This window comes from Microcebus murinus, chromosome 4 (assembly GCF_040939455.1).
Source record: "Microcebus murinus isolate Inina chromosome 4, M.murinus_Inina_mat1.0, whole genome shotgun sequence".
NCBI lineage: Eukaryota > Metazoa > Chordata > Mammalia > Primates > Cheirogaleidae > Microcebus > Microcebus murinus.
The window spans coordinates 50,207,274-50,231,533 of NC_134107.1; the positions used below are offsets into that span (position 1 = coordinate 50,207,274).

Below are 24,260 nucleotides of genomic sequence, written 5' to 3' on the forward strand. Positions count from 1 at the left end.
GTCACTGGTGGCCTCCCGGACCTCCTCCCGTGACCTTAGCAGGAATGGAGTTGAGGATCATGGAACAGACCTTGCTTGGGTATCCCAAGGCACCTCACCATAGTGCGCCAGTGGGCTCTGGAATCTTTCCATGCTCTTAGGGAGAATAGAGCAGCTGCCTTGTGTTCTAAGTTGCCCTGTGTAGTGAATGCCGGTGGGGAAGATGAGAAGTGATGACAGCCACCCTGAGAACTCCCTACTGCTTTTACCCATAATTCTATCACCAGCTCCTAGCACAGCACCTGACCAGTAACAATAATAGCAACAACAGCCAATGTTTCGTAGCACATAGAATGTGATAGGATCTGTCATTCGTTTATTCAGTCCTCACAATAACCCGACAAGGAAGTAGATATTATGATTATCCACAACTTCCCACATTAGGAAACTGAGGCACAGAGAGGTTAAATGACTTGTGCAGGGTCACACAGTGAGTAATGAAGCCAAGTTCCATACTCAGGCAGTGTGACTCAGAGGTCTTGCACTCCACCAACAGGCCACGCTGCCTCTCTACACAGCTGTATCTTGATGCATATTAATTGAATAAATGAATTTCATTTCATTTATAATGCCAAATTCATGGACTTTGATTGCCATTTCTCTGTGGGTCCCCACAAAAGGTAGGGCAAGCCAGCATGTCTTCCTCAGTATACAGGGCCCACCAGAGAGCTTCTGTATGAGCCACTTACCTGGAGGAAAGGGCATTAGACCCAGGCCCGTGTCACCTTCGTAAAGAGGAGATGTTCTTGGGTCCATGACAGGCTGTGCATCGGAGTGCCCTCTCTGGTCACCCACCAACTTTGAGGGATGGTGAGGATGAGGAACCTCAGGGCTGCAGGATTTCTGGGCAGAGCACTCATCCTGAGCCCTGAGCTTAGGAGACCTCGAGTCTCCAGGAAGGCTGGCTCACCCTCTTGATCTCCTTTCTGGGCACAAGAACAAGGTTTACTGTGCACTTGGAAAATCCATTTGTAGAGCAAAGACTCATGATTATGGAAGACAGTTCGGACCCTGTGGACAATCCCAAGACCCACTGAGGACGCCTTGTCTGACCTTGTACACGAGGCACCAGTGTGGATGACTTCAAAGCCCATGGCTGACAGAGACAGATAAAATTGGACCCTTTTCACTGCATCCTGGACATGCAGAGTTTCTTTGTCCAAAACCTTTGCTTATTTTGTCGGGCTGCAGGCCGGGATTGCCTCCTTCCTCTGCCTCAGGTGCCCATGGAGCACGGCAAGGCTGGTAAATTAAGAATTTGCCAGATGGAAAGGACTAATTTTTTTCCCCTTTCAAAATCATGAGCATGACGGTTTTTTGCACACATTGGGCCAGACACATGCTGCATTTATAATACGGAGAGTCGAGACATCATAAAGGTTTCACATCTTTCATGTGATAAATATTTTTACCGTCATGCTCGAGAAATGGATTTTGTTTGAAAATGGTCTATTTCCTTTGATGGCTTCTTTGACGTGGATTCAAAGCCTTTCTTGATCCTGCTGTGGCCTGGGGTTGGGAAGGCCTGTTTGTTAACTTTTTTCGAAGGACAAATCCACTTCTCCCTGCTGCAATACAGCTGCAGCTGCTGGGGCTGGGAGATTTACGACTTAGGACGGGAATGGAAAGACGTCCGGCCAGCCAACGGCCGCTGAGAGTGATGGCACCCGCAGCCCTGGGGCCGCCACAGTTGGGGCACCCAGGGGCGGGTGAGCGGACCCCAAACTCGCCAGGGCGCTGGTTCATGTTTCTGCTTCTCCACTGTAAATTGCACTTAACCAATCAGATGTGGACTAAAGTGGAGCCCCGTGATATTTCTTCTTGCAAGTTTGTTTTCACAAGTGTTCTTTCCTTGTCTTTGAAATGACACGGTTTTAATGATCTTGCTACATGCAGTGAGCAGCCACTTGGGACCAGAAGAATCTGTTGTCAGAAGAAGATTTTGCAGTCTGCTGGAGGCTTCTGTAACTCTGTGTGTGTGTGTGCGTCCATGCGTGTGCACGTGTGTACACAGGCGTGGCTGAGTGTATATGCCCACGTGTGAGGATACAGCCAGTGACAACTGAGAAAATGGGACCTCTGCTCTCCTCTGGGAACCCGGATCAATGGTCCCAGGGTCTTGTGATTAATATCCTCCCCTCCACCCCTGTGGAGCACTTCTTACCTTCCTGCCAGCCTGGCGTATAGGTGGCAGGTACTCTCTTTAGATCTGGACCAGCCCTGGGAAGGAGGGCTAGAGGGAGGAAGTTTGCTGGTTTGCCCAGAGCTCAGGCTCTGGGGTTTGGCTGCCTAGAGGTACCCAGAACACTTGCTCATTGCACTGAGCAGGATGCCTTTTTTACCGGAGCCACTTTGCAAGACCCCCCGAGGGTGGTAGAGGGAGCACTGAGCAGGGACCAAGGGCATTCAGGGCCTTTTCCTACTTCCCAGTCCTAGAATCAGCTGCTACTTAGCTGTGTGACTCTCTGGACCTTAGTTTGTTTATGACATAAAGGAGTTGACCTCGAGGCCTAAGGGTTCCATTGAATAGTGGAAGCCACCAGGCCCTGTGTGAGCCAGAATCAGTGATCTGAGCCACCTTAGAATCCTGACATTCTGGGACATGAAAGTATCTTGGAGAAGATGTTGTGTCTGCTGATGAGAACATGGAGGCTCAAGGAAAGGAAGGACTTGTCCAAGGCCGCACGGTGAATGAGCTGAGAGCCAGGACTAGGAAGGAGGCTGCATTCCCTCCTCCACAGCTCTGGTTCTCAGAGCAAGGACCCTAGACCAGCAGCCTCACCATCCTCTCCTAATGCCCTAGAAATGCAGATTCCAAGGCCCCACCCTAGACCTGCTGAATCAGAAACTCTGGGTGGGACCAGCCATCTGTGCCTTAACACGGCCTCTGGGTAAAATCTGGTGCTTGCTGGTGTTTGGATACCACTACTCTACAGCACATTGCTGCCCTTTAAGACCAGAAGAAAGACTCTGGAAACTGGAAGGCTTCCCAGGAGAGGCTGCTTGAGACAGGAGAGCAAAGAATAGAGTACTATTACGGAGGAAAGACACACATGATTTGTGTATCTTAATTCAGGCTGCAGGTTTCCCAGAGAAAGGACGCTTGTTTGCATGTCCCAGCACCTTGGAAGGAGTGTCACGGCTACCACAAGCATCAGATGTTGGTCTGGGCTGCAGGCTGTTTTCCTGCAAAGGGCCACATTTCTTGCTCCCTGTCCAGCCCAGCTGTTCCCATTTGTGCATTTGTGTCCAGAGAAGTATGCCACTTTAACGTCAGCAGGGTGGGTCCAGCTGGTTCATTCCAAGAAACTGATGTGTGGAAACACTGTGAGCTCTGTGTTTTGTGTGTGAACAGTCAAGTGTATGTTTAGAAGTCCGGGTGTCAGCTCCAGGCTGTCAGCTCGGTGGGGACTATGGGGAGAGGATAATGGTATGTGCTTCAGAGTTTATTATATCTCTTCTAGGCAGAATTCTAGGTTTAAAGAGTTGTTTTAAAGTAGCAAGTAATGACATATATAAATCCTGGTTCCTAAGACATGGACATTTGTCATTCCCTAAAACAAGTTTTTCACATGGACTTTATGTAGTTGGCTTAGAGTGTAAAAACTTGACCCTTTAACAGCAGCTTTCATTGTGAATAATTTTTAATCAAGTCCATTTCCATTTCTGTAAGTATGTGTGCACGTGCCAAGTTCTGGCTGCCCCTACCTGCCCTTGGCATCTCGGATGCACCTAGACCCAGAACCCACCCTGTGCAGGTGAGGGAGGACACAGCAGTACCAGCCTGGCAGGAGTGGGCATGGGATTTGTCTGGCTGGAGGAGATCATCATGTAGTATCTGGAGTCTGCTTGCAGAGTCAGACATCTTCCTGTGCCTTGCCTGCCATCTCAGCCCAGACTGAAATGACTGTGCTTCTCCTGAGAACCCCAACTTATTCTCTAGTTCCCTGTTAGGACTTGTCACCTTTCCTGAATTCTAGCTACCCTGGCTGGGGTTGCCTTCCCTAATCCTTGCCAACTCCTCCCTGGGTGCAGGGCCTGATGCCTCTGCCCCTGGCTGTCTTAGTCCATTTTGTGTTGCTATGAAGGAATACCTGAGACTGAGTAATTTATAAAGAAAACTGGTTTATTTGATTCACAATTCTATTGACTGGGAGATTGGGCATCTGGTGAAAACCTCAGGCTCCTTGCACTTATGGTAGAAGGTGAAGGAGAATTGGCATGTCCAGAGATCACATGGCAAGAGAGGAAGAGGAAGAATGAGAGCGGGGGGGGGGGGGGGGAATGCCAGCCTTTTAACAACCAGCTCTTGGGGGAACTAATGGAGTGAAAGCTCACTCACCCCACGCCTAGCATTAATCCATTCAGAGGGATCTGCCCCAGATCCTGTGACCCAAACTCTTCCTATTAGGCCCCACCTCCAACAGTGGGATTGAATTTCAACGTGAGGTTTGGGGGACAAACATCCACATTATAGCACTGGCCTGGCCCTGGGTCCTGCTCTCAGTGACTTCAACTTCCGAAATCCTGACTGTCATTTATCCTTCCCAGGAGGTGCTGAGTCAGGCATCACTCAGCCCCAGCCAGGTAGGCTTGGGTTGCGTCCCATGAGGCGGATACCAGGGCAGTCAGGGTGAGTCTTCAATGGCGTGAGTCAGACAGGTCTATCAAAGCCCGAGTCCTCCAGGCGGGGGCTCCTCACCTGTAGGCGCATCCTACTAACATCTCCACCAAGCTCTCTGTGTGCCAGGCCCTGTTCCGGGTGCTTTACACACATTCACTCCTTCACCCTCACCTTGACCCTGTCAGGCAGGTGTTATCATCACCATCTTAGAGTGGGGGAACTGAGTGTCCCAGGTCTGCACCACCACTACCCCAGGGCTCAGCAAGCAGCAGCCCAGGGGCCAGACCTTCCCCGCTGCCTGCTTTTGTGAATAAAGTTGTCTTGGAACATGGCCACACCCGTCACTTACACATCATCTGTGGTTGCTTTCCTGATGCAAGGACAGAGTTGAGTAGTTGTGACAGAGGCCATATGACCTCAAGCCTAAAATATTTACTATTGAAGAAAAAAAAAAAAATTGCCAACCCCTGCTTTACATGATACTGCCTCTCAAGACTCCCATGAAATTGAGTACAGATAGTTCTATGCATGTGCCAGTGTGCATTTTTCTGGAGAGTGGTCCATAGTTTCCATCAGGTTCTCAGAGGGTCCTGGATCTCTCCCTCTGCCCCAAATAAAAGCAACAGCAAACAATAGAAGGGCAGCTGTAGGGAGTTTTGAGAGCCAAACACAGTGTAGCCAAATGCCAACACCCAGTCCAAAGCACAGCAGTGGGAGGCAGAGCCGATGGTCAGCAGCCAGTTGGAAATGGAATGGTTTAGTCGAGGCTGCTTGGGAGGCAGGAGGGTGATTGCTGTTGTAATTGCCTTGCACCATCCCAACCCACTGTTGCCAGCTCTGATGATGGAGGAAGGGGCCACAAGCCAATGAATGCAGGCGGCCTCTGGACACCAGAAAGAGCAAGAAAACATTCTCCCCCGGAGCCTTCAGAAAGGAGCACAGCCCTGCCGACACTTGATTGTAGCCTAGTTAGACCCCTGTCAGACTTATTCCAGAACTGTAATATAATAAATTTGCATTGTTTCAAGCCACTGAGTGTGGGGTTGTTTGCTACAACAGCCAGAGCAAAGTAATACACTTACCATGCATCCAATAGTTTGCTAAACACTTTACAGGTGCCCATCACCTCACTTAATCTTTGCAACAAGCTTAGAGGTAGATATTATTATCCTCATTGAACAGATGAGGAGCTGAGGTTCAGAGAGGTTTGTGGGCTTGATGGAGGTCACGCAGCCAGTGCAAGGTAGTGCTGCCCTGGAGCCCCTTGGGCTGGTGTGCTCAGCCCCTCGTGGAGCCTGCCCTTGGCCTTGCAGTAGGGCAGCTCTCCAGCCCACAGACCCTGCCCTGCCTTGGGACCAGGCACCCTGAAGGAGCCTCTCTTCTTCCCTCAGTGCTCTTTAGGTGCCAGAGCGAGCGATCCTGGATTTGCCTTTGCCACGATGAATAAAGTCCTTGTGCAGAAGATTCTAATGGTGTTGGACCTGAGACTGTCAGGGCTCCTTCCTCCCGATTAGTTATAAGTGCTTTGCTGTCAGATTCCACTTCGTTCTTTTGGCAGCTCTGAAGATTCGGGAAGAGAAAGCCTAATTGTGGGGGCCGCTGGCAAAAGACCTTCAGCTCATGTTCCACTGCACCTCTAGAAGCCGAGAATAGGGTAGCCTTCCACTCATCAGAATAGTGCATTTACTTATCATTATTAGGGCTCTTAACACATCAAAGGATGTTTGAAAAAAATCTGAAAACTCTCCCTTGGGAGCCCAACCACAAGCAGAGGCAGGAAGTCTTGCTTTGCTGGGCATAAGCAAAGCTCCATTATGCTGTGCTAAAGTCCCCCTTCTCTGCCAGGTCAAGCACAAACGTGGTTCCATTTTAAAAGGAGAAATGGAGGCACAGGGAGTTGGGGGTTGCCTAGCGTTGGAGGCGATAGATCTCAGGCCAGCCTGCTTCCTGCAGGTGTCGGTGCCTGGCTGTGGCTGGGACCAGGCACAAAGGCAGGGACTTGGACCTCCAGGCTAGGCGTCTGGAAGAGGTGGGAGGGAGACCTCTCATCCACCCCAGGCTGTGGAGGTGGCACAGCGAGCTGGTTTGGGCTGATCCCCTCTGCGTGGTGGTGTGAATCTGCCCTCATTAGCAGAGCTCAGATGAACTGGGCTTTGATTCTCTGCAAACACAGCCCCGGCTTCTCGGGCAAGGCAGAAGCATCAAACTCTTTAGTGGGAAAAATGGTGACTTCTCACCAGCAAGAAGCCGGCAGGCAGGGCTTCACTGAAAGCCGACAAGAGAAATGTATATTTCTGGACATTCAATTAGCCCTTTTCTTTTTAACTCAAAATAAAGCATGCAACAAGCTGTCTCAAAAGTGGAAGAAAAGTTTTCTGAGAATCATTGAATTGTACATTGAAAATGGGTGAGTTTTATGTATGTAAATTATACCACAAGAAAGCTGTTTTTTTAAAAGGGCATGGAAGAAAAGAAAAACATCCTCTGGGCATTCTTATCTGGGATGTCCAGCAGTGCTCACTGCATGGCTCTGTGCTTAGCCTTGTCTCCTCAAGCCGCGTCACAGCGCCTTGACACAGCAGCTTGGCCGCCTGTTATAGATTCGCCAGGGACGGAAATGAAGGCTTGGAAGGCTCTGGGTCTGTCCCGAAGACAGTGAATGGAAGACCCATGAGTGGGAGAAGGGTCCCCAGAACGCTCTGGGAGGAGGACCAGGAGGCAGGACCGACAGTGTCTGTCCCCCAAATGAACTTCAGATACAGGGCCCAGTGCCCGTGGCTGGCAGTGACCTGGGACACAGGCCTGCCTGTCCCAGTTTCTCCTGCCTAAACGCCCAGAGCATGAGCTTTGAGCAAGGCCCGAGGGCAGAAACAGAAATAGCAGTGGCTACGGAACTGGCTGCAGGGCAAAAGCGAGGCCCCCTCCCCACCCACCCTCGGAGCCTCCTTTGCTTCGCCCTCTGCCTGAGGGAGAGACGTACACTAAACGAGTAAAACCACTAGAACAAGAAGGCTCCCCCGGTTTCCTGGGAAAGCATCCCCAAAGGTGCCCACACCAAGGGATGAGAAGCTGAGCTGCGGCTTCCAAGGAGGGCATGGCCCGGCTTGAGAAGTGGGCAGGGCTCCTCAGCAATGTGAGCCGCATCCCGGGGTCTCTGTGTGCCCCCTCAGCAGGGCTCGACTGTTGCTGCTGCCCAGCCTTGAGGTGGGAGCCACACACCACTTTGACCTGCGTAGAAACAGTGCATGTGACCCCCGCCCCCTTGTCGTTGCCTTGTCCTCGCATCCAAGGCCAGACCTGGGTGCTGGGTGCTTGCTTAGGGAGAAGTCTGGGCTACAGCCTCTTCTGTAGCTCCTCTGAAGGCCACTGGGACCTCAGAGTCTGCACCTGCAGCAATGGCAAGAGCTGACAGACGGCTCAGCTTCCCAGGTAGGGGTCTGCAGGGACCTGGTCCTAGAGAGTGTGGGCAGTCAGAACTGGGCAGGTGGGCAGCAGTACACTGTCGCTTTCACTCCAAAGCTCGTGTCCTTTCCACTCGGTAGTGCAGTCTCAGCACCGCCACGATCTTGGAGCACAGGCCCGTGGGACAGCCCTCAGTGTGGCTGCCTGCTGGCGCGGCCACTCCTCCTTCAGGTGTTCTTCCTTCTTTCAGCATCAGCGGCTTCAGGAGCCTCAGAAGCCTTGGCAGTGTCTCCAGATGTGCTCCTCTTGCCTGGCTGGTTAGCCCGCGTACAGCGCTCAGAGCCGCGGCTGTTGTCGCATTAATTGCTCAAAGCTCTGCAAGCTCTTTCCTGCCCCACTTCCCTCCTGTCTCTGTGAATTAGCACGGAGCCTGTCACGATGTATCTGTAATCCTCCACTCTCGTTAGCGGGCTGTGTGTCAGGCACTGTGGGCATATCTCTGAGACCATATGGTGTCATTTTCCAGGTGCCCCATGTGATCATTGGTAGAACTTTCTGGAAAACAGTCATGCACAGTGAGGACTGTGCATTTCCATGGGGAAGCTGATGAGCTGAGTGAGTGGGCCTCCAGAGACTCATCATTCTTATTCACAGGGGCCCCTCTAGGAAGGGTTTGAGCAAGTGATAGTCAAAATGCACTTGGAAAACCACTGGTAAGGCTCAGGCACTAAGGAATTTGCAGGAACACTGGCCGCAGCATGGAGCAGGGGCCTGGCACACTCCTGGTTGGACCAGGCATACATCTTTTGGTTGCTGGTTGGTGAAGAGATTTGGAGTACCTGGAGGGACTCAGCTATGAAGATTTTTCACTGGTTTAACAACTGGTATGAAACAGTGCAGACCAACTGAGTAGCCTCCTGGGGCCTAAAGTTTCTCCAATCCTCAAGTCAGACAGCACGGCCTGCCCATGATATGCAAGGGGGGCTGCAGGTGGCAGGTATGAACTCAGCAGGACGCCCCTAAATGCCTCTGAGCTGCACTTTTATCTGTCATGGGAATGATAAAACCCACATTCCAGGGGAGGAGTGGAGTACACTATAGGAGGAGATCAGCTCCAGGGGCAAAGGTTTTTCAGGTGACACTCAAGATTGGCCTGCAGTTGGCTTTCAAATAATGCACTTTGCCACTTTGGAGAATACATTTTTGTTTTGCTTACTATGCTGGGCTTTGGGATGCCTGCTTGTAGGTTCAAAAACTGTTTCCAAATGGTCTGGCTAATCCCAAGACTTTCAGTCTTGCAGTCTTCACTGTGGGTCTTCCTCACCCTGACCACTGGCCATCCCAGCTTCCCTGGTTTCAGATCCGCACAGCCATCTGTCTAGCGGCCTTGAAGCCCATGGAGCGCTCGTTCCCGCCTCTGTGTCTTGGCTCTGGTTGGCCCCTCCCTCGGGTCGCCCCTCCCTGGAATGAGCTTGCGGAGCACGCTTATTCGTCATGGTCTGACTCAGGTGCCCTCCTCTGAGAAGCCTTTCCTGTGCCCCCTTTCCCTCACCATAAGGGACCAAAGGGACCTGATGACGTTTTATACACCTTCAAGCAGAGCATTGGACGCATTCTCTCGTCTGTCTTTTCCACTAAATTGGATACTGCATGAGGATAGGGAACAGGTCAGAGTAATGTTTATATTTCAATACCCAGCAATAGGCCTGGTGCAGAATAAACTTGCTTAAATCCTTGTTGCTTGGCTGATAAGAGGGTTAACACCCTTTGTGGACAGAGCTGACAGTGAGCGCCGGGCCCAGCAAACAAGGGCAGTGCAGTCCTCAGGCAGCCGCTCTGGACAGGGCTGGCCGGGCCGCAGCTCCCACAGGCTGGCTCGAAAGGTATCGGGGATGAGCGGGGTAACCGCTGCCTGGGTCCCTCCGAGGGGTCCCTCTGGAGTTTTTCTGGGAAACATCAAGGATGAGGACGAAGTCAGCCTCTTTGCCAGAAATGTCGTGCTTGGCACAGAGCCCCCAACTGTATTTTTCTCTTCAGGGGTGGAGGCATTCGGGTCCTCTCGGGGGAGTCTTCCCCTTGGAGTTTGATGAGAGGATTTCCGTGACAAGCACCTTGGGGACAAGGAGGCTCAGAGGAAGGGCAGGCGGCAATGTGTCTGCTGGAGCTTCGGGGACTTCCGAGGGCTGGGTTTCGGGGAAGGAAGGGAACGCGTGGCCTCACTCTCTGGCTCTTTGTGGCTCTGTGGTTTGGGCTGGACACTCCTGGAAGGCATCCTAGGTCACTTTCTCGAGTCACTGGGTCTTGCTCCCTCACTGCCCTCCGCACCTGGGTTTCTGAGGAAGGGGTGTTTGGAGCCTTCGGTGGGATCTTTCTGTTCCTGAGCCCTTCCGGGTAAGGGGACAGGGGGCAAGAGACAGACGCAGCCTCTCTCCCTCCCTCCTTATCTTCCTTCTCCCCATATTTTCAGGGTATTCTTACATAGTCCCATTCTGGCTGCTTGGGAAAGATGCTGGGTAATTCTTTTACATAAGAGATTTCCCAAAAGCCAGGGAGAGCGGTGGAGATTGTCTACCAATGACCATACTCCGTGGAACCACCTGAGAAGGTTCTGAGAGTGCACTGTCGGTCTGTCTAACTGTGCACACCCATTTGCTTAACTGAAGTGGGCAGGGAATTAACCACGTGCAGCTGGAATTTGACCTGGCTGTGACTTCACTGGCTCATGCCCCCACCTGCTGGCATTGGACCCCTTTCCTCTTTCCACTCTGAAAGATGTTGGGGGTCTCTAGCAGGCAGGAGGCTTTCCGATTCCCACCATGACCTGCTGCTACTGCCCTGTTGGTTCATTTTACTGATATTGGTCAAGCACCCACTAGGTGCCAATGCCGTTCTAAGTCTGAGGCATTCAGTGGAGAGCAAATCAAATCTCTGACCTCACAGAGCTGCATTCTGGTCGCGGGAGACAAACGACAAGCAAGATAGATGGAAATATATATACAAATAAATACTGGGGAGGAGGCTGAATGCTGAGGACAGGCCTTGCTGCGAAGGTGACACAGAAGAAGAGAAGGAACCTAGCCACGAGGACACAGAGGGAAACGCAAGCGCCGAGGCACTGGGGCGAGATGTGCCTGGTGGGTCAGATGAGGGGCCGGTGTGGCTATAGGGGGAAAGCCAGGGGCAGAGGCGGGAGGCCAGCGCCGGGCCTTGCAGGTGTTAGGTGGGACTTACCTGCGACACAAGGGAGGCAGAAGGCCACTGGAGGGTCCTGAGCAGACAGGGGTGTAGCATGGCAATGTCTCCACTGGCCCCACTGGGGGCTCCCCCACCTGCTATATTGCATCATGCATGTGAGTCACGGAAGGTGGACTGTGCCACACAAGTGCCACCCAGGTGTGGCTGTCTAATAAAGCAGCTTTTTCAGTTTCCCTCTCAGCCTGTTTCTCCCTGGGACCCAGACAGGCAGCCAGGGTGCAAGAGGGCAGGTGGGAATCATAGCTCTGCCTTGTATTCAGAATCTTCCAGACACTCTCCTCCGAAGGCTCTGGCTCTGCTCCTGGGTCAAGTGCATTGTGTCCTGCTCAATCTGACCTTGAATGAGCCTCCCTGGGTCCCCTGCCCCCGGGATACACACCTTTCTAGAGTCACCCCATCAGTCAGACGTGTGCAAGGAGGTGTGAACCCCAGCTGGCACCTCAGTCTGAGTCCACTCCTGGAAGATGCCTTGTCCCTGGATAAGAGACATCCGAGGGCCTGACCATCACCACGTATCCAGAGACCCCCCGCAGAGGACTTGGTCCAGGCACTTTTGGGGCCTCTTTGCCTGTCCTGTCCTCCACCATGTCAAAGCAGGTCCCCCGTTGCTGGACAGCCATGTGTCTGCTTTCTTACTGGAGAAGGGAGCTGGGCCCAGGACTGGCTCAGGGTCGGCCACCTGTCTACGGACATGGAGATCCTTCATCTCGCAGGTTGATAGCATCAGCATCTTTCAGAGCTGGGGACTCCAGGGCAAGGTCATCTTCCCCATCTGAACTCAGTGGTGTTGGTGGAAGAGTCCTGATGGGCTGTGTGTGTCCTCCGACGCTGGATTTGTAAGAGCTTACCAGGTGCCACACACCGTGTCAGGCTCCTTACATGGACCGTCTCGTTTACACTCACAAATGTCTATGAAGAAGGCACTATTATTATCAATCCCATTTTCCAGATGAGGAAACTGAGGCTTAGGATAAGGTAGACTAAACTGGTAAATGGTAGAGCTGGAGTATAAGCCCTAGGATTCTGACTCTACAGCCAGTGTTCCTAACCAGTTCTTTGGAAAGGAAAGAAAAAATGAATGGAGTTCACAGAGGCGTGACTTCCTTATCCAAGGGGAGTCAGCTGTAAGGTGCAAGGGGTGGGGGGGAAGGCACACTTTTTCTTAAAGGGCCAGATGGTATTTTCAGCTCCCCAGGTCTGTGCTCTCTGCCATAGATGCTCAGCTCTGCTCTTGTAGCCCCAAAGCAGCCAGCGATAATATGTAAGCAAAGGGATGTGATTATGTTTCAGTATATTTACATAAATTGTTGGTGGCCCTTGGGCCATGATTTGCTACCCCTGGTACAGAGGAAAGAATATGGGGTTTGGAGAAGCCAGACCTTTGTGCAATGTCCCTGACCATCTGGGTGACCTTGGATTAGTCATTAAACCTTTTCCTTTTTGATTCTCTCTGGTGTAATAACTGACCACTCTGGATTACTTATTAAATGGTGTATTTAAAAATTATCTATTGAGTCCCTTGTAAGAGCCACATACTGTGCTAGGAGCTGACAACACAGCAGGGAACAAGTCAGAGGGGGCCTTGCCCTGTGGATGATGACCTAGCACGGTGCCCGGCTCTTAACAGGAATCCAACAAAAATTGCTCCTTTCCCACCGAAGTGCCCCCAGATCATGTTTCAGGGCTCATGGGTTTTGAGGTGCTTGTCATTCAGACCCACACTGAGTAAACAGGTAGGAGCATGTGGTATCACCAGGACTTTAATATGTTTATAATACATTATTATGCAATGCAGGCCTAATTTTGAATCATAATTTTTTCATTAACTGATCTCATTTTACTTGGTAATATCCATTTAGGTATTTGAGAGCAATAAAACTACATTTCTTTTAAACATTATATGATTCAGTTGGTTCACTGATTTAGATTTTTACGACCCCCCGTTCCGAATGAATGAGTCATACATCTTTTTAGAGATAACAAGGACCTTCAAGATCATGCAGACTTGTGCTTCCCTTCAAGCACGCCCGGTAGGGGCGAAGAATGAGCAAGTGCACCCCGAGTTCTGGGATGGAGCTTTGTCCTCCATATATCCTAATCTGTTTACTGTTTCTGTTTCCTTTTACATCTTTAAGGAAAATTGGGGACCAAGATGGTATGCCATGCTGTCGTCGGAACCCACCATATGGAGGGAGCAGGGCGTAGTGGGAGGGGCACTGCCCGGGGAGGCAGACTTCCGGGGGTTGGGTCCCCCTACTGCACTTCCTTCTGTGTGATCCTGGGCGTGTTTCTTACCCTCTCTGGGCCTCACTTTCTTTATAAAGTGGAGGTGATGATAATAGTTCCTCCTTACAGAGTGAGATGATGTGAACAGTGCCTAGGACAGAGCCTGGCTCGTGGTAGGAGGAAGCACTCAGCACGTGTTAGCTAGGATGGGTTCCCAGGAGTCGGGCCAGTGTCCAGCCTGGAGCTGGCCGGGAGAGGAGCGGTGCCTTCCGCAGGTTCACGCAGTGAGCTCAGCCGGCAGTGGAGTCCGTCCACACACCCTTCTGCATCTCTCTCGCTGAGGTCTCTGGCATCAGCATACTTACTCTGCTTTCACAGTCATGGGCTTTCTAAGTACCCCTCTGCTCTTGATAGCCTCTGTGCACTTCCGGTGATAGGGGCTTCCTGCCACGGGAGCACCTCTTCCACGGTAGGAGGAGCCTGGGTGTTGGAAGACTCCTCCTTTTGTTCCCAGGCTTCCTTCTCTCTCCCAGATCTGCTCTTAGGAGAGTGACTCGAGAGCAGGTGGCAGTCTGTATCCCTGAGTTTCCAGCCTTAGAGACCCTGGAGCCCTTGCCCATTGCCTGTCTCCAGCCTGTGCCTTTAGGTGGGCCATGCGCCCCCTGGCTCCATACAGGCAGCGGAGGGGACACTGGCAGGGGCCCAAGCCCACCTTTCCTGTTCCTGCCCTGGTCTGTCTCATTCCAGGCTCCCGGATCCATCTATTCCATACCTCACGTGTTTATGGGCACAGCAGGCACTGTCCTGTGTGCTTGCCATCTCTATCCAATCTCTCTGACTTCTGACCTTGAATGCTTTGCCTGACTACCTGTCCCAGGGAGCTAAATCCAAAGTCCTGGCCTATCAACCCATGTCTTGGAAAGATCTACCTGTTACCCTGCCCCCCATGAAAGAGATTTGAATGACCTTCCCTTGCATAATAACCCTAATTACCACTGATTGTGCACTTGTTCTGAGACATATGCTGATCTGAATGCTTTATGCACATTATTTAATGTAATCCTCACAAACCTCTGGAGGTGGGTGGGTATTATTTCCACATTATAAGTGGTGAAATTTCAGCCTAGGGACGTTGAGTGTTTGCTATGGTCATGTAGCCAGTACATGGTGGAGCAGCAATTTGAATCCATAACTTTGTGAATCCAAAGCCTCTGCTCTTATAGGTAATAATACCGCCTACATTTTCTTGGGAAGTTCCTGGGAAGCCCTGAGCTGTCCTTGAACTGGAGTCAGGCTGCCTCCATGAAGTCCACCAGGGTTCCAATGAGCAGGGCCTGTAGCGTGGGGAGGGCTGGGTGGCTTGGCTGTCGCCTGTGTCACTGATTCCCCATTCTGGTGGGCAGTGTCTGCAACAGGAGGGAGTGTGTCCTGGGGTGCTCACAGCCAGGTGGATGTCACGTGGTGCGTTTAGGCAACTCACAGCAGGACCAGACAGTGGAGAAGGAGCTGGGCTGGCAAGAATGGGGCAGAGGAGTGGACCCCAGGTCAAGGGCCTGGGTGTGGAACAGGCTCAGGATGAGCAGGGGATGGGGGTGCAGGCTGGGGAGTGAGAAGCAGAAGCCCAGACCAAGGACTGGGGCCGACATCTCCAGCAGGTAGACAGACTGGAAAAGGAGGGGCTTCTGACTTGAAGCCATGAGGCGTCAGCTCCTCGGCAGACCCTGTTGATTATATGACTGTATCTCTCATATCTAGCGGTTGTTAGATGGATGAATGGATGGATTCGTGGGTGGATAAATGGATGGATTCATGGATGAATGAGTCTTTGGGAAGCATGAAAATTCTAGACTTCCCCCATCCCCCAAAGAAGGGGCTATGATTGTTTTACCCAGGGCTGTTGTGAGGAAGGAAAAGGGGTTGTTATGGCATATGCAAGGGTGCACTCTGACCCACTGTCTCTTGTTCCTTCTTTCTCCAGAGGCTCCCGCCAAGCCTGAGGAGGCAGAGGCTGAGCCCTTCACAGACTCCTCTCTGTTTGCACACTGGGGCCAGGAGCTCAGCCCCGAAGGCCGGCGCGTGGCCCTGAAGCAGTTCCAGTACTACGGCTACAACGCCTACCTCAGTGACCGCCTGCCGCTCGACCGGCCCCTGCCTGACCTCAGACCCAGTGGGTGAGCAGATTGGTGACTGGGCTCTTGTCAACCTGGGGCGATGGGGTCCCCGCAGTGCTGGGAACAGAGCCAGGGCTGGGCGCCTGGACTCCTGGGTCCCTTCCTGCTTCAGCCAGGGTCTGTCCCCACAGCCTTCATTGGGCAAGTCACCTCTTCCCCCTTCCCTCAGCCTCAGTTTCCTCATCTGCTCAGTAGGGGAAGGCTTTCTTCCATTAGAGATTTTGAGGGTTCGTAACCTAATTTACTCCTTAAGGGCACTGGAATCATCTAGCATTCCCTTTAATATGTCATTTTAACCCAATTAGTTGCATTTTTATGAACAATTTTTTTTCTGTAAATGAGTTTTTAAAGTACATCCATCTTGCATGGCTAACAAGTCATTAGATCTAACAGAGAAGTCTGCCTCGGCTTCTCTCTTTGTTACAGAAGAATGTTCCTTTAAGGCTCAGTGAGAATTTTTATTACTCCTAATTATTAAAAATGTGGACACGTACCACAGCTGAAAAAATCTCATTAACTTTTGCAGCTCCCCCCACACCTTCCTTTCCCCTCTTTCTCCTTATTTTTAAAATGTTCTTAAAGCTGCAAACCATAGTGAGCTTATAGCTGGAGTCTTTGGGAAAGGTCTTGCTGATGGGTTTGGAGGCTATGTTCTTCTAGAGAGAAGATTTGGTTCAGCTTCATAGACATTTGTGGAGCACCTGCTGTATGCTCTGTAAGTGTCTATGGTTGTTCCTGGCCTAGGGAGAACCTGGTTGGGTTGTAGGGATGAAAAAGCTGAGGATCTGCCGAAGGAGAGAAAAATATGTATTCATTTAAAGGTTATTTGTTAAGCACTTCTGAGCCAGCACAGCCTAAGTGCAGGGATAGAGCAGTGAACAGAACAGGAAGCCCCGCCTTCGCAGAGCTGGTGTTCTAGCCGGGCAGGGCAGGGACAGACAGTGAGCAAAACAAAGACGTCAACTATGTAGTGTGTCAGATGGTGGTAAGTGCTACGGAGAGATAAAGTGGGAGAGGAAGGCAGGGCCACCTGGCATAGGAGCAGAGGGTGGCAATTTTTTGTGGGTGGTCAGAGAAGTCCTCTCGAACAAAATGACATTTGAGCAAAGACCTGGGGGAGAAAAGGAAGTAACCCATTGGAGATGCTTACAGGGAGGGGGAACTTCCCAGACAGTGGGACCGGCAAGTGCAAAGGCCCTGCGGTAGAAGGCAGGAACGTGCTTGACATGTTTGAAGAGGAAGAAGGAGGCCCATGTGGCTGGAACACAGAGCACAGAAGGCAATGGTTGGCGATGAGGTCAGAGGGGCAGCAGGAAGCCCATCAAGTTGGACAGTGGTTCTCAACCTTGGCTGCACATTCGACTCATGAGGAGAGTTTAAAAAAAAAAATTCTGATGCTGGAGCCACTCCCTAGACCAGTTAGATAAGCATTTCCAGGGCTGGCACTCAGCATCTGTGTTCAGAGCTCCTGGGTGATTCCAATATGTAGCCAAGGTTGACAATCACAGGAGAAGGGCTTTGTAGGCTGTTATAAGGTGCATGGCTTTGACTCTGTGAGGTGGGATCCATGGGAAGGGCTTGAGCAGATTGGTAAAATGCTCTGATTGTCACTTGCAGAGGCCCCTCTGTCTGCTGTGCTGGGAATAGGCTGAGAGGCAAGGCTGGAAGCAGGGAGACCAGTTAGGAGACCTCTGCATACCCAGGTGAGAGGCAGTGGTGGCTTGGACACCAGGAGATCAGGGGAGACACTAGGATGGGGTTGGATTCTAGAAATATCTTGAAGGTGACTTGCACTAAGTGCCACAGGGCCTCAGCCTGCAGGGGGTGCTGCGGACACCACCCTGGGGCTGGGGAAGGAGGAGGTCTGATGTGAGCAGGTGGCAGGGGCTGGCTCTGCAAAACGGTCCTCAGGAGGAGTAGGCCTGTAGGGGCCTTGGCCAGCAGAAGAGCTGTGGCCTAGCAGCCAATCTGGCACAAAACATGGGCCCAGCTCAATACATGTGTGCTTAGAATTAAAGGGAAAGTGAAAATGAAGCCAAGGAAAGAGTGGATCTTACAGACTGCAACCTGGTTAGACCAGTAACCAGTGTGTACATAGGGCAGGATTTGCTGATAATGCCCTTCCATGTGGGCACTGCAATGAAGGAAGGTGGTAGAGACTCTTCCCATTTCTAGTTGAGAGAACTAAGGAGCAGAGAAAAGGTCCTGTCTGAGGTCACACAGTCTGACGGATAGCAGAGCTGAGCCTTGAACCATGTCTCCAGATGCCAAATCTTGCTTTGACGTTGGCACCCCGTTGTTTGACTATACACAGCAATGCTGGAGCCCCTTGCCCTGTCACTAAGAGAGGCGCCCTGCCTACTGACACTTCTGGTAGGAGTTTGCCTGAGAAAGGTGGGACGCTGAAGGAGTACTGCCTGACAGAATTCTGCAGTTTCCTCCTGAGCCGCCGGAGAGGAAACTTCTCTCTGTCCAGAGCTTTGCAGTTTGTGGAGCTTCCACCTCTCCCTGTGGTGCCAGGCGACTTCTCTCAGCTCCTTTTGCCAGACAGAAAAACCGCCTCACTCCTCCGCCAGGTCTCCATGCAAGTGGCTGTAGCATCGGGTGGCTGGTTTCTCTTTGCACTTGGACTTGGAAGGCTCTGCCTAGCTCTATTTCAGCTCATGTGCCAGACACACACCCCCAAGACTGGAGAGTTGTCGGTGGACCACTCACAACAAGTGTGTGCTTAGGTAAAACAATGCCTCCTTGTGTCTGTTCGTTTCCATAAAAACATTCCTGCCTGGTAACAAGGCCATTGCTTGGCTCATCCTGTTTGACTCATTTTGGAAACATCTTTTCAATAACTTAACTCTCATCCTATTTCAGATCAGACTGGCAAATATTTATATAGTGTGAGCCGTAATTTTAGACATGTGTTTGTCACTTTATTTATGGTAACTCCTTGAGTCCTCACAGCAACCTGCTGATGTAGGTACTATGATTAGCCACCATTTTACAGAAGGGGAAACTGAGGCACAGGGAGATTATATCTCCTGCCCAAGGTCACTAGTGGCAGAGCTGGGGCGTGAACCCAGGCAGTCTGGCGATAGAATTTGTACATGCAACCACTATGCTATACTGCCTTGAGGTGTCAATTTGTGTCCCTCTAACTGGGGTGGAGGGCCTGCTTTAACAATAGCACTGTTTGCTTTCCCGTTTGGGAGGGAGGAAGGTCTGCCCCTACATGTTGGAAAAATTGTTTTAGTGAGTGTGAAACATTGCCAAGGCTCAGAATGAAGCACGGGCTCCGGCTAGTGTTGGAATTTAGACTGAGGCAGAGTGGGTGAGCCTGGGGGAGGAAGCCCATCATAACAGCAGGCTCCAGAAGAGTCATGCTGGGTGGCTCCTGCTTCTGCCTGAGCCCTGTACCTCTTGTTAACTCCTATTAGATCTTGGGGACTCCTGCCCCTGAAGGGTTCCTTGGATTCTGCACTTTGCTCATGGTATTCTTGGTGCTACTCTTCCAAATTCTAACCCTGATGTTATTTTTGTCTCCATTGCTGGACCAGGAAGTGAGTGTTCAGAACCCTGCCCCACCCTCCTGTCCAACAGCTAGGGCTGGTCCCTTGTTTTGTCTCCTTTTTTACTTGGTTCCAAAAGATATAATCTGACCCACCTTGTCATTTGGCTGAGATAGGGCCACACTGTGCTCAGGGCTTTATACACAGGACAAGACATAACCAAAAAGAAAAGCATCCATCTAGCTGGTTGCTAGGCTTCATTAATTAATTTATACGAGCAACATTTAGTGAGCACCTAGCTTGTGCCAGGCACGCAGCAAAGGATCAGGCAGACAGAGCTCCTGGAGCTCACACTGAGATGGGAATCGGAGTGGAAGGTGAGGATGGGCAAGGCAGGTGATCAGAAAGCTTCTTGGCCACCTCCTGCCCCCGTGAGGAGGAGTCATCCTCACAGGCTTCTAGGAAAGCTGGGACTTGGACTTGATGGCCACGGAAGCCCTGTCCCTCCCTGGCCTCTGTGGCGGGGAGGCTGGGCCTGGAGCGCAGCTTCTGCCTTTGCTGATGTTGACTGCCCTCCCCTGGGGAGGGAGGGGAATGGGAATAGGAAGTGCAGCAGTTTTTCCAACCTCATCTCTGCAGAGAGAGGACGCACTTCCTCTGGGCACCAGGCCCCTTGGCTTTTGGGGAAATGAAAATGAAAATGTTGGAACAGGAGCAGAGCAGGCTCCTCTGCCATCCAGGTAGGAAGACCCAGGGGGGCCAGGACATTGCCGACCTCCTTGGTGAAACCTCCTGGGCCTTGCCCTACCTTTGCCAGGGCCGGACAAGGGTTCACTCGCTTCCTTTCTGGGCTGGGAGGACACCCAGCCTCAGGGCTGAAGGGAAGAAAAGCCACATCTCAGCCTGGCTGGACTCTGCTCCCTCCCTCAGGTCCCAGCTGTAGGCTCCAGACTTTCTCCACGCACTTCCTCCTGCCTCCTGGAATCCACCCTCTTCCTCCTTACTGGTAGGCTCCCAAATAACCTAGAAGGGAAAATAAAAGGGAAAAGGAAAAATCAAGTCTCGATTAGGGGGTGGACTGCAGAGGTATACACATTTGTCAAAACTCATTGTGGCTGGGCTCAGTGGCTTACACCTATAATCCTGACACTCTGGGAGGTGAAGGTGGGAAGATCATTGAGACAGCAGTTTGAGATCAGCCTGGAAAATATAGTGAGACCCCACCCCTACAAATAGTAGTGAGCTAAGCTGATGCCACTGTACTCCAGCCTGGGCAGATTTTAAGTGCACACTTCAATAAGGAGTTTTTTGTTAGTTTGCTTTTTGAAACAGAGTCTTGCTCTGTCACCTGGGCTAGAGTGCAGTGCTGTCATCATATCTCACTGCAACCTCAAACTCCTGGGCTCAAAGCTATCTATCTTCCCGCCTCAACCTCCCAAGTAGCTGGGACTACAGGCATGCACCACCAAGATTGGCCAATTTTTCTATTTTTAGTAGAGATGGGGTCTCGCTCTTGCTGTTGCTCGGGCTGGTCTTGAACTTCTGGCCTCAAATGACCTCCCACCTCAGCCTCCCAGAGTGCTGGGATTACTGGCATGAGCCACCATGCCCGGCCCTCATGTCATATCTATAATATAAGCAGTGGCTGTTATTTCCAAAGAGGGGCCACCGGAAAGTCTAAGGGACTAGTGCTGATCTATCTAGTGGGGATTGTGGGTTTGTGTACTCCTGGTGTCAAGCTCCAGGACTGTCAGGTTGCTATGGCAACTCTATGGCCTCCCTCCAAGGTAGCTCAGGGCAGAGCCTCTGGCAGGTGCTACTTCCTGCCTCTTGCTGCGAGATCTTTAGAGCCTCTGAGTTGTCATAATGACTTTGCCTTCCCCTTCATTGCCCCCTGAAGTCCATGTTTCTCTCTCCCAAGGGTTAGGGTGGAGTAGCTCTTGGGCTGACAGGTGGGTTAGGGCCTGTGGCTGGGCTTGAGGGATGGTAAAGGCGGTTAGAATATTTTCTGCAGCTCTAGATGGGGCCACCTGAGACAGATCCTCATAGCCCACAAAGGAGCCCTGGGTGGGAGCTGGAGAGGTCCTGTGTGCCCATCAAAGCGGGGGGGGGGGGGGCAGGACAGGATTGTCACAAAGAGAAGACACAGCCTAGCACCAGGGGCACTGGCCTCCCTGGGAGCAGGTTAGGGACCTGCTAAGTTAAGGCTGCTGTTTGCTGCCACCACTGTGGGGCGTGGGGGGGGGCAGGTTTATATGTATGGACTGCAGGGTTGTGGGGTCTGGGTGGGCAACATTATTTTAAAAGTCCGGACTCCAGATAGACATCTGAGATCTCTGAAGAGACCTCTGAACAGATCCCTGGCCTCATAGGAAGGCAGAATAGTGTCCTTGCAAAGCTGTCCACATCCTGATCCCCCAAACCTGTGTATATGCTACGTTACATGGCAAAGGGGAATTAAGGTTGCTAATGAGATGACTTTAAAATAAGGAGATTTTCCTGGATTACTTAGGTGGGCACAATCAAATCACAAGAGCACTTAAAAGTGGAAGAAGGATGCAGAGTCGGAACCAGAGAGATGGCAACGTGAGGAACACTTGACCAGCCACTGATGGCTTTGAAGATGGAGGAGAGCCACGAGCCAAGGCCTGTGGGCCAAGCATAGAAACACTCTCCCCAAGAACCTCCAGAAAGAACACAGTCCTGCCAGTACCTCGATTTGAGCCCAGTGAGACCTGTAGTGGACTTCTGACTTCCAGCACTTTAAGATGATAAATTTGTGTTGTTTTAAGCCAACAAGTTCATAATAATTTGTTACAGTAGCAATATTAGTTAGGAAGCTAATACTTGTTGCACAGGGCTCTGTGAATACTTGTTAGAAGGGCTCTGTGATTGGTTTAACGCTTTGCTGTCACCGTGTTAGAATTCTCAATAATTTTTGAACAAGGGCAATACATTTTCCTCTTGCACTGGGCCCCACAAATTATGTAGCTGGTCCTGGGGCAGGAGTGGGGTGGCTCTGGGAGGAGCAGATAGGATCATGATTGCTGGACCATCTGGAGTGGCTGCCCATGGGCTAATGATTGATTCTGTACAACTACTTAATGTGCATTTTCTCATTTAACTTTATCCTCATGTCTCTCTGACATAGTTATCATTATTCCCATTGTATAAAGGAGAATACCAAAAATTCTCAAGGTTAAGAAACTTGTCTACGTTCCCACAGGTGCTTTGTGGCAGAGCCAGTAGTTTTATCTAGGTCTTGTGACTCCAGGACACTACCTCATCACCTTGCCCTGCCCTGCCCCTGTGAGCTTTTGTAGTTTGGGATCTCGGGCCTGTGAGGAAGACCCAGAGGTCTGTAGAAGATAAGTCCTCTATGAAGACAGCATAAGGACAAAGGGATAAAATAAACATCCTTAGTAATGATTCTGCTATTGCATTGAAAATGGTAACTGCACAAACACAGTTGGGGGGGGATACTCTTCAACTAAAGTACTTGATTCTGCTATTGCATTGAAAGTGGTAACTGCACAAACACAGTTGGGGGGGGCGGGTAATACTCTTCAACTAAAGTACTCCGGGAAAATACTCTGGTTCTTGTTAATGTTAAAGTCATCATGGACCAATAGTATCGTTCTTAATAGTTGACCAATAGTTGTCGTTCTTAAAGGAAATGTAATCTTGAGCTAGATTAATAGAAGCATAATGTCTTAGAAGAGGGAGGTGATAGTTTTTTTCTACTCTGCTACTCAGAGTAGCACAGTTGGATTTTTAACGATATAGAGGAAGTAAAGTATTTAGAGGAGGACAGCCCAGGAGAGAAACTGGGTAACCTGTCAAATAGATGAGGTTTCTGCTTAGATTATAGAGTAGTGGTTAAAATCCAGTTCCCTGGGTTCAAAGGCAAGCTGAGTGATCTCTAGAAAGTTATGTAGTGTCTCTGTGCCTTGGTTTTCCTATCTGTAGATCAGGGATGGCAATACAGAGGTTGTATGTGTAATACATGTACAGCTCATGGGACACTGCCTGAGACATGGGAACTGCTATTTAACTTGTAGTTACTTTTCTTATCTGGGTCTCTGATTTGTAAAAGAGATGACTTAGGGGGAACGTCATGATTTTGACTACCTGAAGGACTGCTATGTGGACAAGGAACACATGGGACATCTATTGCCCAGGCAGTAGATGAAAGCAGGGCCAGATAGGCACCACGGGGCTGATCAGATGGAGGTTCCCAGACAGTGACTTCTCGCCAGCACCACAGTTCTGGGGATCAGAGGCTGAGCCCTGAGCCAGGCTGTGCTGAAGAGCAAAGATGTACCATTCTCCTTTGGGACCTGCCCTCCCCTCGCCTGGCGGATCTATGGGGCCTCCCTCCTTTGCTGCAGCAGATCTAGGGGACCCAGCCCCCCTTCCCTTGGCAGATCTATGGGACCTCCCTCCCCTCCCCTGGTGAATCTATGGTGCCACCCTCCCCTGCCCTGGCAGATCTATGGGGCCCTACCTCCCCTCCCCTGCCCTGGCAGATCTATGGGGCCCTACCTCCACTCTCCTCTCCTGGCAGATCTACAGGCCTGCCCTCTTCCACCCAGCTGCTCTGCCCCGGCCTGGCCTGCTCATCAACAAGCCCACCACACAGAGACACTTGGTTCCTAATGTGGCTTTCCCACCAGTTCCAGCTGACTTTTGTTCCATGGGCAGCTGTCCATTTGGCCCCAGGGATCCCATATTCCCCAGATCTCTATGGTGTTTTAGGAACCAATGGTCTCTCTGCTTCCTGCTAATTGTTTGCATTGCAAATGGTTCTTTTCCCTATTGTCCTACTTGCCATCTACATTTTATATAGCAGATCCTTTCTCTAAGTTGGTAAATTCACCTGAAATGATATCTATTGAACTTCTGCGTCTGGATGGAAGTTGAATGTTTTGATGACCTCATGTGCTTAGTAGTTTACTCCTCAGCGATTCCTGTGCCAAGTTCTGCTCCTAGATTGGGCCTGGCCTATTTCTCTTGTGTTGCAGACTGTTAAAACTCCTG

At 51.0% G+C, this 24,260-nt stretch overlaps 1 protein-coding gene across 1 annotated transcript in view; it reads left to right on the forward strand.

The window, feature by feature from the left end:
- The window catches only part of GALNT18 (polypeptide N-acetylgalactosaminyltransferase 18), a 315,434-nt gene that overhangs the window by 145,938 nt on the left and 145,236 nt on the right, over positions 1 to 24,260 (forward strand). The window contains exon 2 of the mRNA XM_012785619.2: positions 15,525 to 15,717. Within this exon, the coding sequence (XP_012641073.1) occupies positions 15,525 to 15,717 (193 nt within the window). The remainder of the gene's footprint in view (positions 1 to 15,524; positions 15,718 to 24,260) is intronic.